The 16,890-nt window shown below is 41.4% G+C and overlaps 2 protein-coding genes across 3 annotated transcripts in view; one reads left to right on the forward strand and one right to left on the reverse strand.

The window, feature by feature from the left end:
* The window catches only part of LOC106584736 (transcription factor 12), a 46,949-nt gene that overhangs the window by 23,936 nt on the left and 6,123 nt on the right, over positions 1-16,890 (reverse strand). The window contains exon 2 of the mRNA XM_082968175.1: positions 9,467-9,613. The gene's annotated coding sequence lies outside the window, so the exon portion shown is untranslated. The remainder of the gene's footprint in view (positions 1-9,466; positions 9,614-16,890) is intronic.
* LOC106584737 (DNA-binding protein RFX7) overlaps positions 15,496-16,890 on the forward strand; it is a 28,038-nt gene continuing 26,643 nt past the window's right edge. For both annotated transcript variants that reach the window (XR_014382364.1, XM_014170274.3), the window contains exon 1: positions 15,496-15,984. Coding sequence is in view for 1 of the 2 variants with exons in the window: in XM_014170274.3 (XP_014025749.2) it covers positions 15,851-15,984 (134 nt within the window). In the remaining variant the exon portion in view is untranslated. The remainder of the gene's footprint in view (positions 15,985-16,890) is intronic.

A 16,890-nucleotide genomic window follows, 5' to 3' on the forward strand; every position in this document is an offset into this window, starting at 1 on the left:
ACTCCTAACTAAACACACTCCTAACTAAACACACTCCTAACTAAACACACTCCTAACTAAACACACCCTAACTAAACACACCCTAACTAAACACACCCTAACTAAACACACTCCTAACTAAACACACTCCTAACTAAACACACCCTAACTAAACACACTCCTAACTAAACACACCCTAACTAAACACACCCTAACTAAACACACTCCTAACTAAACACACCCCAACTTAACACACCCCAACTTAACACACTCCTAACTAAACACACCCCAACTAAACACACTCCTAAATAAACACAACCCAACTAAACACACCCTAACTAAACACACTCCTAACTAAACACACTGCAAGTAAACACACCCTAACTAAACACACCCTAACTAAACACACCCCAACTAAACACGCTCCTAAATAAACACACTGCAAGTAAACACATCCTAAATAAACACACCCTAACTAAACACACCCCAACTAAACACACTCCTAACTAAACACACCCTAACTAAACACACCCTAACTAAACACACTGCAAGTAAACACACCCTAACTTAACACACCCTAACTAAACACACCCCAACTAAACACACTGCAAGTAAACACACTGCAAGTAAACACACCCTAACTTAACACACCCTAACTAAACACACTAAACACACTCCTAACTAAACACACGGCAAGTAAACGCACCCTAACTAAACGCACCCTAACTAAACACACCCCAACTAAACACACCCCAACTAAACACACCCTAACTACACACTCCTAACTAAACACACCCTAACTAAACACACCCTAACTAAACACACTCCTAACTAAACACACTCCTAACTAAACACACTCCTAACTAAACACACTCCTAACTAAACACACTCCTAACTAAACACACCCTAACTAAACACACCCTAACTAAACACACTCCTAACTAAACACACTCCTAACTAAACACACTCCTAACTAAACACACTCCTAACTAAACACACCCTAACTAAACACACTCCTAACTAAACACACCCTAACTAAACACACTCCTAACTAAACACACTCCTAACTAAACACACCCTAACTAAACACACTCCTAACTAAACACACTCCTAACTAAACACACTTCTAACTAAACACACCCTAAAAAAACACCTCTTGTACATTAGTGTCTTCCCTTCTCTCCCTCCCTTGACTGTCTGACCCATATTCCCAAATCAGACATGCCTGGCGTGAGTTCTTAACTTCTAGGCACGTGTGGCTGGGTAAGTTCCTCCTCACTAAGGCTGTTTGTAGTAAGGTTATTCACAAAGTTGCTGTCTGGATTGGGTGCTAAAGCACTGAGTAAATGCCACCCAACCAAGTGGTTCTCCTGTGATCTCTAATCTCTCTGGCTCATAGTTTTGATTTAAATTTGATTGAGTCGTCAACTAAAGTGAATTCAACTCGAAATCAACAAAAAAACATGAACCGTGTAATTGGATTTAAGTTAACAGTTGGGTGAAATAAAGAAGGATTTTTTTATTTAATTTAAATTTAAAAAAATCGCACTAATTATTTTACGGTGATGGCTTTTTCAAATCCCATTTTCCATGTTAATTCAACGTCACTGCATTTTTTTTTTTAATGACATGGAAACAATGTTGATTCAACCAGTTTGTGCCCTGTGGGTACTGTCTGCATGTTAGCCTGGGCTGGTAAGCAGGTTGACCTACTGTAGAAGCCACTATAGAAGCCAGAACTACTTTCAGTAACTAAACTGCTAGTAACTAAACTACATTTTGCAGTAGCTTGGTGAAAGTTGAATTAAATTCAAATCTTGGTAGTGTTTTCAGTAATTAATAACTGTTTTACCATGTAGCGGTGTAGCTAACTACTGGAACTACACACTACTGTTTTACCATGTAGCGGTGTAGCTAACTACTGGAACTACACACTACTGTTTACCATGTAGTGGTGTAGCTAACTGCTGGAACTACACACTACTGTTTTACCATGTAGCGGTGTAGCTAACTACTGGAACTACACACTACTGTTTTACCATGTAGCGGTGTAGCTAACTACTGGAACTACACACTACTGTTTTACCATGTAGCGGTGTAGCTAACTACTGGCACTACACACTACTGTTTACCATGTAGCGGTGTAGCTAACTACTGGAACTACACACTACTTTATTTGCAAAAAAATATGGTTGACGTAGGCAAGAATTTCCTTTCTATTTCTACATTAAACCTGCCTAATTCTCACTTGAAACATAGTTTTTGTGTTAAATACATTACGTTACATTCTGTTAACATCTGACTACAGACATTTCAGATGTACACTACCATTCAAAAGTTTGGGGTCACTTAGAAATGTCCTTGTTTTTGAAAGAAAAGCACATTTTGTTGTCCATTAAAATAACATCAAATTAATCAGAAATGCAGTGTAGACATTGTTAATGTTGTAAATGACTATTGTAGCTGTAAACGGACAATTTTTTATGGAATATCTATATAGGCGTACAGAGGCCCATTATCAGCAACCATCACTCCTGTGTTCCAATGGCACGTTGTGTTAGCTAATCCAAGTTTATCATTTTAAAAGGCTAATTGATCATTAGAAAACCCTTTTGCAATTATGTTAGCACAGCTGAAAACTGTTGTTCTGATTAAAGAAGCAATAAAACTGGCCTTCTTTAGGCTAGTTCAGTATCTGGAGCATCAGCATTTGTGGGTTTGATTACAGGCTCAAAATGGCCAGACACAAACAGCTTTCTTCTGAAACTTGTCAGTCTATTCTTGTTCTGAGAAATTAAGGCTATTCCATGAGAGAAATTGCCAAGAAACTGAAGATCTTGTACAACGCTGTATACTACTCCCTTCACAGAACAGCGCAAACTGTCTCTAATCAGAATAGAAAGAGGAGTGGGAGGCCCCGGTGCACAACTGAGCAGGAGGACAAGTACATTAGAGTATCTAGTTTGAGAAACAGACGCCTCACAAGTCCTCAACTGACAGCTTCATTAAATAGTACCTGCAAAACATCAGCCTCAATGTCAACAGTGAAGAGGCGACTCCGGGATGCAGGCCTTCTAGGCAGAGTTGCAAAGGAAAAGCCATATCTCAGACTGGCCAATAAAAAAGAAAAGATTAAGATGGGCAAAAGAACACCAAGACTGACAAAGGAACTCTGCCTAGAAGGCCAGCATCCTAGAGTCGCCTCTTCACTGTTGATGTTGAGACTATAGATATTCCATTAAAAATCAGCCGTTTCCAGCTACAATAGTCATTTACAACATTAACATTGTCTACACTGTATTTCTGATCAATTTTATGTTATTTTTAATGGACAAAACATTTCTAAGTGACCCAAAATTTTTGAATGGTAGTGTAAGTACTGTATGATATTTTTTTCTCACAAAGTAGATTAGATGTAGTGAACTACTTTTTCAAAGTAAACTATATTTTTCTTAATGGTAGCTTTAGTGTAGCATAGCTTCTCGAAGTGTGAGGTAATTTGCATTTTGGTCAACTATAATTTCAGAATAGTTTCCCCAACACTGGTAGAAGCCTAGGAGGAGGAGGAGAAGAGGAGGGGGAAGACGAAGAAGATGAAGGTGAGGAGGGAGGCGTCTCTTCTGTAACACTGACTTTCTGTAGGTAGGAAGAGGTAACTTTCTGTAGGGCGGAAAAGGTAAGATTCTGCAGGTAGGAAGAGGTAACTTTCTGTAGGGCGGAAAAGGTAAGATTCTGTAGGTAGGAAGAGGTAACTTGTAGATCTCTGACGTGATGTTTTTTTCTGACCTCCTCTGTCTTGCATGCTAACCACCAAGGAGGAGGTGGAAGAGGAGAAAGAGTAGACGGAGGAGGGGGGAAGGTGAGGGAATTGTCAGGTATTGCTGCACTGCACCTGCGATAACATCTGCAAAATATGTGTTCGCGACCAATAAAAATGTATTTTTATCCGAATAAACTACCAATCAACTAGGACCGCTGGCTGGCATTCCTTTCTTTATATTAAAGAGTTACGAGGTACAATCACATCTGTTACATATGGTCCACTGTAGCTCTGGTCCAGGGTATTACATGCAGCACGATGTCCGCTGGACTCTCCTCTTATGTCCCCTAAACACTGTTCCATTCAAGGTACAGTAAGCCTGTCTATAGCATTATTCCCTACTCTGGTTTGTGGTTCCTATTCCCTATACAGTTAACTACTTGACCAGGGCACATAGCACCCTATTCCCTATATGTTGCACTGCTTGACCAGGGCACATAGCACCCTATTCCCTATACAGTGCACTACTTTTGACCAGGGCCCATAGCACCCTATTCCCTATATAGTGCACTACTTTTGACCAGGGCCCATAGCACCCTTTGGGACACACACCTGCGGTCTTAATCCGACTCCTGAGTCTCCTGAGCTTTCTAAGCAACACGTGTATTCTGCTTCTGTAAACTGGGTCATTGGGTCAGTGCATGTCTCTGGTTGTCAACATTAGCTTTAACTAACTGGATCTTAAAGGAGAGGGAATGTCTTGTCGATGAGGATATTTTGGTGTCATTTACTGTTTTGGCTCAGGCCAGGGTGGAGGAAAAGAGCTTTAGTTTCAAGGTGGAGGACAAGGGCTTTAGTTTCAGGGTGGAAGAGCTTTAGTTTCAGGGTGAAAGAGCTTTAGTTTCAGGGTGGAGAAAAATAGCTTTAGTTTCAGGGTGGAAGAGCTTTAGTTTCAGGGTTGCAAACAAGAGATATAATTTCAGGGTGGAAGAGCTTTAGTTCAAGGGTGGAAGAGCTTTAGTTTCAGGGTTGAGAACAACAGATATAGTTTCAGGGTGGAAGAGCTTTAGTTTCAGGGTGGAAGAGCTTTAGTTTCAGGGTGGAGGAGCTTTAGTTTCAGGGTGGAAGAGCTTTAGTTTCAGGGTGGAGGAAAAGAGCTTTAGTTTCAGGGTGGAAGAGCTTTAGTTTCAGGGTGGAGGAAAAGAGCTTTAGTTTCAGGGTGGAGGAGCTTTAGTTTCAGGGTGGAAGAGCTTTAGTTTCAGGGTGGAAGAGCTTTAGTTTCAGGGTGGAGGAGCTTTAGTTTCAGGGTGGAGGAAAAGAGCTTTAGTTTCAGGGTGGAAGAGCTTTAGTTTCAGGGTGGAGGAGCTTTAGTTTCAGGGTGGAGGACAAAAGCTTTAGTTTCAATTGAATGGGTCCTGAAAGGAGGATGAGTAACAACATTCCTGTCCCGGGTATTAAAACGATATATGTACTGTATATACCACTGAACATACGCTTTTATCCAAACAGAGTTCAAACATTTTGTCTCGGTGGAAACGTGGTTATATTTTTATGGGAGACCCTGGCTATGATGTCACTTCCCTAGTGTAGCCCACACCTTTCTGTTGTCCTGGAGGTTTTTAGACTCTGGTTGTTGTGATCTCTGGTGGGAGAGCGGAGGGGAAACTCTGATGTCATCAGCTACGGCACTGCAGGACACACACACACACGCGCGCGCACACACACACACACACACACACACACACACACACACACACACACACACACACACACACACACACACACACACACACACACACACACACACACACACACACACACACACACACACACACACACACACACACACACACACACACACACACACACACACACACACACACACACACACACACACACACACACGAGCACACACGCAGACTGTGGAAAACGTAGTGCTTCAGGGTGCCCTGTTATGATTGGTGTGGTGCCCATGTGTTAGCAGTGCCCTGTAGATGGTTAGAGAGATGGGTTGGGGGGGGGGCCCGCCTGTGCTGCACCTGGGTCCCAGCAGGCTGATTGATCAGTTTGGTCATGTGGAATGTCACCATCTGGTCCCCATGCCGTCCTGGCTCCTCTCTCCTGCTCCTCCTCCTCTGTCTTTTCTTCTCCTTCTCCTGGTCTATGCAGTCCTGGCTCCTCTCTCCTCTCTCCTGCTCCTCTCTCCTGCTCCTCCTCCTCTGTCTTTTCTTCTCCTTCTCCTGGTCTATGCAGTCCTGGCTCCTCTCTCCTCTCTCCTGCTCCTCCTCCTCTCTCCTCCTCTGTCTTTTCTTCTCCTTCTCCTGGTCTATGCAGTCCTGGCTCCTCTCTACTCCTCTCTCCTGCTCCTCCTCCTCTGTCTTTTCTTCTCCTTCTCCTGGTCTATGCAGTCCTGGCTCCTCTCTCCTCCTTCTCCTGGTCTCTACGCAGTCCTGGCTATTACTTGCAATCGTTGCAGGCATGAAAAAAGGCTAGTTGGTTAAGCCCAAATCATGTGCATAAACATGAAGATATACAATATCAGAGTATCACAATATCACAATATCAGAGTATCACAATATCAGAGTATCACAATATCACATTATCACAATATCAGAGTATCACAATATCACAGTATCATAATACCACAATATCACAGTACCACAATATCACCGTATTAGAGTATCCAAATATCACAGTATCATAATACCACAATATCACAGTATCACAATATCACAGTATTAGAGTATCCAAATATCACAGTATCATAATGTCACAATATCACAGTATCACAATATCACAGTATCACATTGAAATGTGTGCTTACTGTAAGGGCACATCTTAATATTATTCATATTTCCCCTTTTTTAGTTACATATTTTTCTCCCCATATGCTCTCCTCCCTATCCTATCCTATCCTATCCTATCCTATCCTATCCTATCCTATCCTATCCTATCCTATCCTATCCTGTCTCCACTCTTCCCTCTCCTCTCCCTCACCTTCTCCACTCCTCCCTCTCCCTCTCCCTCTTCCTCTCCTCTCCTCCCCTCTCCTCTCCCTAATGGCTAATAATACATAACAGAGTGCACCAGGAGTGGCATTCATCATTGTAGACTGTCATAATCAATTACATTTCAACAAAAGGAAAACACAGATATGCAAATAAGAAACCATTAACATTTGCATTTCCTGATTGAATAATCACCTAGTAGTCAAAATACTGTAATGAACAAAGACTGATGCAAAGGCCAGGATGAGGAGAGCGTATATATTTCCTCCTGGGTGGTTTGGCTCAGATACATGTGTGTGTGTATCTGTGTGTGTCTGTGTGTGTGTGTGTGTGTGTGTGTGTGTGTGTGTGTGTGTGTGTGTGTGTGTGTGTGTGTGTGTGTGTGTGTGCTCGCGTGCCTGTCACTGCTATCCTATGGACGTCAATCATTCTACTTTGACCTCATTTCCTGTTTGTCTATATGTATATATATATATATATATGTATATATATATATATATGTATATATACTTTGTTTGAAGCTGAACCAAATATTTGTAATACACTTCACTGTGGAGACACTTTTAAATAAACAGACGAATAAGCCAGTCAAAGGTATTGTTTGATACCTGGCCTGGCGCGACTCTAGTGACTCAACAGTGTGATGCTCCATCTAAATCCTGGAGAACAAGCTAATCCATTCCTGTGTCCAAAAATGTCAACCTATTCCCTACATAGTGTACTACTTTTGACCTGGGCCCTGGTCAAAAGTAGTTCACTATATAGAGAATAGGGTGCCATTTGGGGACAAAGCCAGTGCCAGAGGATGAGGATGGTGGGGGTGGGTAAGAGGATCAGAGCAGTTGGTCTAGAGGTAGTGTGTTAGTTCCACGTGAGTCCCAGACCGGCTGACCCTTGCACTACATTGACCTCAGTCACTCGGCTAGATACACCTAGTTCAATCTTTTCAGAAGAACCATTGAGGAAAACAGCTAGAGGTGGTTAACCTGACCGTGGTGCGTGTCGTGTCATCCCCACTACCTGAAACACCACTTTGACCCGGGTCATTTACTGACCGTTCCAAATTAATTCAATGATTAACGGATCCCCCTCTTCATTTTTCTCAAAAAAAATACCAATCTGATTTTTTCTTCTTTTTAAAAAAAATTGTACTGAAACATTTAAAGATTATTGCAGTAAAGAGATGCATCATTTCCTTTCGGATTATGGCTGAACTTTGCCTCTTTTAGGCACAACATCTCTTGATTAGGATACTATATGTGAACTAAGGTCACAGATCTACCTAGGTAGATCTCTCTAGTAGAACTATTCAGGGAAACAGATTCAACCATTCAAGGGTGATTAAGCTGACCGTGGTGCGTGTCGTGTCATCCCCACTAACACTACATGAAGCACCACTTTGACTCCCTAGTGATGCAGTGGTCTAAAGGCACTGCATCTCAGTGCGAGAGGTCGTCACTAGAGGTCGTCACAGTCCCTGGTTTGAATCCAGGCTGCATCACATCCGGCCGTGATTGGGAGTCCCATAGGGCGGCGCGCAATTGGCCCAGTGTCGTCTGGGTTTGGCCGGGGTAGGCCGTCATTGTAAATAAGAATTTGTTCTTAACTGACTTGCCTAGTTAAATAAAGGTTAAATTATAAAAAATTACTGGTTACCAGGGTTACACATGGCTTGTGTCCCAAATGGCACCCTTATTCCCTATGGGGCTTGGTCCAATGTAGTGCACCACATAGGGAATAGGGTGCCATTTTGGATGCAATCACACTCACACTATGGAATTGGTTTGTTTCATGTTCACAACTGTTTATAAGTAATGAATACGATAATCAATAAACAGAAAGAAAACAAAAAGAGATTTGTTAGACAAAAATAGTAATTCATTGATAAGCCTTTTGTAAGTGCTAATAAATGTTTATACATTATTTGTAACATATTATAAATGTTATAAATACAAGCCAACCAATTTTGATACATTCTGGAAACACAACTCGTTTTATAAGGAAGATGGGATCCACCCAAATCATTTGGGTTCATGGATCCTTTCACAGCATTATAAGGCTGTGTTGAGACAATGATTTATCAATGACCAGCTCATTTAATCCCTACCATTGTGTTGCTGAGTTGTCATAATGCTTCAGCAAATGTACATTATCCCAGGGGCATTGGCAGACACAATGTAAGTAACCTAATTCCCTTGATATGCCCTGAATCCTACAGCTATTGTATGCAGTAATCATGAGCCTATGAACCAGAGTAATACTGTTAGCACTGAGGTGATGTGCCCTAGTAGGAAGTCCACTGTGTGCAGCTCACCCTGCACTAACATAAATAACATGAGCGTGTCTACTTCTGTTAAGCTTCCCAGTAAAGCAATGAAAACAATCAAGCATCCCAGAAAAGTGCTAAAAATAGCCCCCGTTAACATGCGTAGCTTTAAGAAACAAGGTTCATGAAATCAATCATTTGCTAGTAACAGAAGACATTCACATTCTGACCTCTGAAACGGACTTCGATAATATGTTTGATGATACAGTGGTAGCAATATATTTACATTTACGTTTACATTTACGTCATTTAGCAGACGCTCTTATCCAGAGCGACTTACAAATTGGTGCATTCACCTTATGATATCCAGTGGAAGAACCACTTATATCTATATCTTTTTTTTGGGGGGGGGGGGGGGGGGGGGGGGGGGGTAGAAGGATTACTTAATCCTACCCCAGGTATTCCTTAAAGAGGTGGGGTTTCAGGTGTCTCCGGAAGGTGGTGATTGACTCCGCTGTCCTGGCGTCGTGAGGGAGCTTGTTCCACCATTGGGATGCCAGAGCAGCGAACAGTTTTGACTGGGCTGAGCGGTTATAACATCTACAGAAAAGACAGAAATGCCAATGGTAGAGGTTTTGCAGTTTATATTCAGAACCACATTCCTGTAAAGCTTACAGAGCATCTCATGTTAAATACTATTGAAGTAATATGGCTACAGGTTCATCTGCCTCACCTAAAGCCCATTCTGGTGGGAAGCTGCTATAGACCACCAAGTGCTAGCAGTCAGTATTTGGATAATATGTGTAAAATGCTTGATAATGTATGTGATATCAAAAGAGAGGTATATTTTTTGTGTGATTTAAATATTGATTGGCTTTCATCAAGCTGCCCACTGAAGAAAAAGCTTCAAACTGTAACTAGTGCCTGTAACCTGGTTCAGGTTATCAGTCAACCTAACAGGGTAGTTACAAACAGCACAGGAATGAAATCATCAACATGTATTGATCACATCTTTACTAATGCTGCAGAAATTATCCATCGGATGTAGTGAGCACAATATAGTAGCCATAACTAAGAAAACCAAAGTTCCAAAGGCTGGGCCTAATATAGTGTATAAGAGGTCATACAATACGTTTTGTAGTGATTCCTATGTTGTTGATGTAAAGAATATTTGCTGGTCTGTAGTGTGTAATGAGGAGAAACCAGACGCTGCACTAGACACATTTATGAAATTGCTTATTCCAGTTACTAATAAGCACCCATTAAGAAAATGACTGTAATAACTATTAAAACCATGTGGATTGATGAGGAATTGAAAAATGGTATGGTTGAGAGGGATGAGGCAAAAGGTATGGCAAATAAGTCTGGCTGCACATCCAATTGGCAAACGTACTGCAAATTGAGAAATCATGTGACTAAACTGAATAAAAATATGAAAAAAATATACTATGAAACAAATATATATTATATAGATAATTATAGTAAAAAGTTTTGGAGCACCTTAAATGACATTTTGTGCAAAAAGGCAAACTCAGCTCCACTATTCATTGAATCAGATGGCTCATTCATCATAAAATCCACTGATATTGCCTAAACCTGTGACCCCAGGAAGAGTATGTAATAAATACATATTATAGATCCACACTACTCTTCCTGGGGTCCAGCAACATTAAGGCAGTTATATACAATGAAATATATTACATGACATTACATTTCATAACATTTTTCACAACACATTAAATGTGTTCCCTCAGGCTATAGAAAATCCAAAACTGGAACTTTTCCAAGTCAAGGGAAGCTTTTGGTTTTACTAATTTATTGCAAACCAACCCTTCAATATGTACACACTATTCATAAATAGTTGATTGATCTTTTAAGGATATTATGTAGTTTACCGTATGGGATTATCAGAGGTACTGACTGACAAAGTGTCTCGCCACGTCAGCTAGTCAGATGCACACACAGCAGAACGAGAGAGAGACTGAAAGAGAGAGAGAGAGGAGAGAGAGACAGAGAGAGAGAGAGAGAGAGAGAGAGAGAGAGAGAGAGAGAGAGAGAGAGAGAGAGAGAGAGAGAGAAATGACGTAATGCACATATCTGCACAAAGGCAGTTTTTGGGGAAGCTACTCTGAAAATGTAGTTCACCAAGCTACCAATGACTTCCTACTGGATCAAGTTAAACTACACTAAAGCTACATTTATGAAAAATATAGTTTACTGAACTAAAGTTACTTTGAAAAAGTAGTTCACTATATCACTACATACTCCGTGAAAAATAAGTATCATATCTAAATCTGAAATTTCTGTAGTCAGATGTTAACAGGATGTAATTTATTTAACACAAAAAGTGAGAATTAGGCAGATCTGATGCAGAAAAAGAAAGGAAATTCTTGCCTACTTCAACCATATATATTTTTTTAATATAAAGTAGTGTGTAGTTCCAGTAGTTAGCTGCACCGCTACAAGGTAAACAGTAGTGTGTAGTGCCAGTAGTTAGCTACACCGCTACATGGTAAAACAGTAGTGTGTAGTTCCAGTAGTTAGCTACACTGTTACATGGTAAAACAGTAGTGTGTAGTTCCAGTAGTTAGCTACACTGCTACATGGTAAAACAGTAGTGTGTAGTTCCAGTAGTTAGCTACACCGCTACATGGTAAACAGTAGTGTGTAGTTCCAGTAGTTAGCTACACCGCTACATGGTAAAACAGTAGTGTGTAGTTCCAGTAGTTAGCTACACTGCTACATGGTAAAAAGGTTAATAATTACTGAAAACACTACCAAGATCTGAATTTAGTTCAACTACCACCAAGCTACTGCAAAATGTAGTTGAATTACTAGTTAAACGACATGTAGTTCACTACACCCAAACACAGTACATACACTATAGAAACAAAAGTATGTGGACACCCCTTCAAATTAGTGGATTTGGCTATTTCAGCCACAACCGTTGCTGACAGGTGTATAAAATCGAGGAGACAGTCATGCAATCTCCATAGGGAAACATTGGCAGTAGAATGTCCTTACTGAAGAGATCTGTGGCTTTCAAAGTGGCACCGTCATAGGATGCCACCTTTCCAACAAGTCAGTTCGTCAAATTTCTACCCTGCTAGAGCTGCCCCAGTCAACTGTAAGTGCTGTTATTGTGAAGTGGATATGTCTCAGAGCAACAATGGCTCATCTGCAAAGTGGTAGGCCACACAAGCTCACAGAACGGGACCGCCGAGTGCTGAAGCACGTAGCGCATAAAATTTGTCTGTCCTTGTTTGTAACACTCACTACCGAGTTCCAAACCTCCTCTGGAAGCAACGACAGCACAATAACTGAACGTCGGGAGATTCATGGTCAAGCAGCCGCACACAAGCCTAAGATCACCATGTGCAATGCCAAGCGTTGGCTGGAGTGGTGTAAAGCTCGCCACCATTGGACTCTGGAGCAGTGGAAATGAGCTCTCTGGAGTGATGAATCACGCTTCACCATCTGTCAGTCTGACGAATGAACCTTGGCAGATGCCAGGAGAACGCTACCTGCCCCAATGCATAGTGCCAACTGTAAAGTTTGATGGAGGAGGAATAATGGTCTGGGCTGTTTTTCATGGTTCGGGTTAGGCCCCTTAGTTCCAGTGAAGGGAAGTCTTAACGCTACAGCATACAATGACATTCTCAATGATTCTGTGCTTCCAACTTTGTGGCAACAGTTTGGGGAAGGCCCTTTCCTGTTTCAGCATGACAATGCTCCTGTGCACAAAGCAAGGTCCATACAGAAATGCTTTGTCAAGATATCGGTGTGGAAAAACTTGACTGGCCTGCACAGAGCCCTGAACTCAGACCCACTGAACACCTTTAGGATGAATTAGGACACTGACTGCGAGCCAGGCCGAATCGCCCAACATTAGTGCCCGACCTCATCACTTGTGGCTGAATGGAAGCAAGTCCCCATAGCAATGTTCCTATATCTAGTGGAAAGCCTTCCCAGAAGAATGGAGGCTGTTACAGCAGCAAAGAGGGGGGACCAACTCCACATTCATGCCCATGATTTTGGAATGAGATGTTCAACATGCAGGTGTCTACATAGCTTTGGTAATGTAGTGTATGTGACGTAATTTTCGGGGACCACTTTTAACTCGTAAGCACTACTTTCAGAACTACTGGCTAAAAAGTATACAAAACTACTGAAGAACCTCTGTTAATGAATTGGAACATGCAGTTGAGGGAGAAGATTCTGGAAAGTCACAAGACAAAATAACCTAGAGTACTAAAGGACTGCTCAGATTAAACTCTCTGCCGGATTTAGATGAGAAATGACAGAAGATTGACAGGGAAGTAAATTCATATAGAATAGCCGTGAAGGGACACGGAGACGGAAATAAATAGTGTGAGAAAACAACAAGAAAACAACATTTTGGGAGAATTTATATAAATAAATGTAACTCTCATTCAACCAATGGCTAAAAAAAAACATAGGATATTCTCATTTACATAAACAACCTGGGGGATAAGGGGAGAGGGAATGAATGAATGAGACATTCAAGGTGGCCATGATTGTATGAGGGTCAGTTGAGGAATATCGCCATGACACCCGTGCTCTTGAGATACGTGCCTTTGAATCTTTAGTGACGACATAATCATCCTACGGCTACGGCTACGCAGTGCAATGTCTCCAATCCCTGCCCTTTGGGGCATTGGGGGTGCAATTTGAGGGAAGAGTGCCCCCTACTGGACCTAAATGATCATGACTAGATGACTACATGTAGGTAAAAACTGCAACACCAGTATTGACAAAACGGTGGTAGTATTGCACAAGTAAAATATGTGATTAGCCCAGGCAAGATACAGTGCATTCGGAAAGTATTTATACCCCTAGACTCTTTCCACATTTTGTTATGTTACAGCCTTATTCTAAAATGGATTGAATTGTTTATTTCCCTCATCAATATACACACAATAACCCATAACGACTAAGCAAAAACAGGTTTTTAGATATTATATATATTTTTTTTATACTTTACATAAGTAATCAGACCCTTTACTCAGTACTTTGTTGAAGCACCTTTGGCAGCGATTACAGACTCTAGTCTTCTTGGGTATGACGCTACAAGCTTGGCACAAACCCGTTCATCTTTCCCTCGATCCTGACTAGTATACCTAGTCCCTGCCTTGAAAAACATCCCGACAGCACGATGCTATCACCACCATGCTTCACCGTAGGGATGGTGCCAGGTTTCCTCCAGACGTGACGCTTGGCATTCAGGCCAAAGAATTCACTCTTGGTTTCATCAGACCAGAGAATCTTGTTTCTCATGGTCTGAGAGTCTTTAGGTGCCTTTTGGCAAACACCAAGCGGGTTGTCATGTGCCTTTTACTGAGGAGTGGCTTCCGTCTGGCCACTCTACCATAAAGGACTGATTGGTGGAGTGCTGCAGAGATGGTTGTCCTTCTGGAAGGTTCCTCCATCTCCACAGAAGAACTCTGGAGCTCTGTCAGAGTGACCGTCGGGTTCTTGGTGGCCCTTCTCTCAGTTTGGCCGGGTGGCCAGCTCTAGGAAGAGTCTTGGTGGTTCCAAAGTTCTTCCATTTAAGAATGACGGAGGCCACGGTGTTCTTGGGGACCTTCAATGCTACAGAAATGTTTCGGTATCCTTCCCCAGATCTGTACCTCGACACTATCCTGTCTCGGTGTTCTACGGACAATTCCTTCGACCTCAGGGCTTGATTTTTGTTCAGACATGCACTGTCAACTGTGGGACCTTAAATAGACAGGTGTGTGCCTTTCCAAATCATGTCCAATCAATTGAATTTACCACAGGTGGACTCCAATCAAGTTGTAGAAACATCTCAAGGATGATCAATGGAAACAGGAAGCACCTGAGCTCAATTTCGAGTCTCATAGCAAAGGGTCTTAATACTTATGTAAATAAGGTTTTTCTGTTTTTTATTTTTAATACATTTGCAAAAATGTCTAAAAACCTGTTTTTGCTTTGTCATTATGGAGCATTGTGGGTAGATTGATGAGGAACACATTTAATTTAATCAATTTTAGAATAAGGCTGTAACGTAACAACATTTTGGAAAAAGTCAAGGGGTCTGAATACTTTTCCCGAATGTTCTGTATGTACTGACTATCTAGTCACAGTGTGATACATTATGAATTACAGTGAACATGTATTATATATTTTTGCGAGAATAACATACATTGTTTTTACGTTCAATAAATGATATCATTATATTATGAAACCATATCGGAAACTGCTTGAGCAGTTGATTTTTCGTAAGTTATCGGTCTCAACTGGAGCTGACTGTTCAAATACTGTAAATAGCTTTATTATGTTAGTTACTAATATACTGATATTACACTGTTGCTACACTCTTATTACACTGTTGTTATTATTATTATCATCAATTTGATATGGAAACATTAATACCGTATCTAAACTGATATTGCAGCTTCATTTACATTCCGTCAATGTGATTGCGCGTGCGCATCTACAGCCTGCAAGCAGCATTGCCTTCCGTAGCCTGCAGCAGGCGTGCTCGCTGTTTGCAGCAGTGCCCAGCCTCTCTCTGCGAAATAATGCTTTTTGTATTCCCGCATGCAGTTTGTTTTCTTTTATAAAATGTCAAGTGCAGGCAAATCATAGTCTTAACCGTCATGGTCTATCGTCGATACAGTAGGTTGACCTAGCTAATACGATCCTCATCATCAAAGGGTGGGTACTCCGCTCTGGCGTCATGCATGCACTGCCACAGCCGGGGAACCAACGCTATATCAAGGTATAAACAGGATGAGGCCTATTTGTTAGACCCCGACCAACCCATCTCCGCTCAACGAGAATATCATCGTGATGGCCGATGATGAACAACAACAACCTGGTCAGCTGAAGCCCAGCTCGGGATTGGGCTCTCTTCCAACGTTAGTACCAGGACTACAGGGCCCCGAGGCCAATGCGTTGCAGTACAAAATAAAGAATTCAATTTGGTAAGATAGATATATATTAATGCGTTCAATGGTCAATGCACACACCACACACTCCACTTGGCTAGTTTATAAATTAGCTACGGTGCTGCACAGCTACAAAATGATGACAGCTCGGGGTCTCGCCTGTCTTCTACCTTATAACTCACGCTTTCTCGTTTAGGTCTTCGATTCGTTAGCTAATCAATATGTAGCTAGCTAATAGCTACTTAAATACACACCAATGTAGTTAGCTAACGTTAGCTAGTCGTAGAATATGAATTGAGTTTAGGTTAGCTAGCTAGCTAATATTGGTTTTCTGTCCTTGTTGCTGGGGCTGGCTGTGAAATAATTGTTGCTAGCTAGTTAGCCAAGCTTGCTAGACAATTTACCAGACATATTGAAAAAGCTATTGCTCTTAACTGTCTCTACACAAGCTCTGTAGCCTGCTAGCTACATCATGACAGCTAGCTACATAGTTATAATTATGTATGCATAGCCAAAGGAGGCCCAATGACACCCGAGTCCTATGCACTGACACTCGTCTATTATCAATAATAGTCATACATCTGCAAGTATGATTAGTCAGCTATAGGTAGGTCCCTGACACAAATGATCCATAATGTCATTGAATACAGTATTTGTGTATACCATGTACTGTTCCATATTCTTGGTGATGAGACCTGTCAAAAAACAACATTCCTAGACCCATTGTGGAGATCTGAAAGGATTTGATATGATCTACCATGACAAGGTGGAATATTCACCACATTGCACCTGTTAGGGCTGAGCGATATGCCCAAAATATCATAGCAAGTTATGTTTAACATTTTTGACAGTATGATGGTATTTTATGTTTTTCTTTGAATAATAAAAAGTTCTAAATATGCTTTATGAGTAGTGAGTGATCCTAGTGTGACGTCACATACA

This window comes from Salmo salar, chromosome 23 (genome assembly GCF_965601325.2).
Source record: "Salmo salar chromosome 23, fSalSal1, whole genome shotgun sequence".
Lineage (NCBI taxonomy): Eukaryota > Metazoa > Chordata > Actinopteri > Salmoniformes > Salmonidae > Salmo > Salmo salar.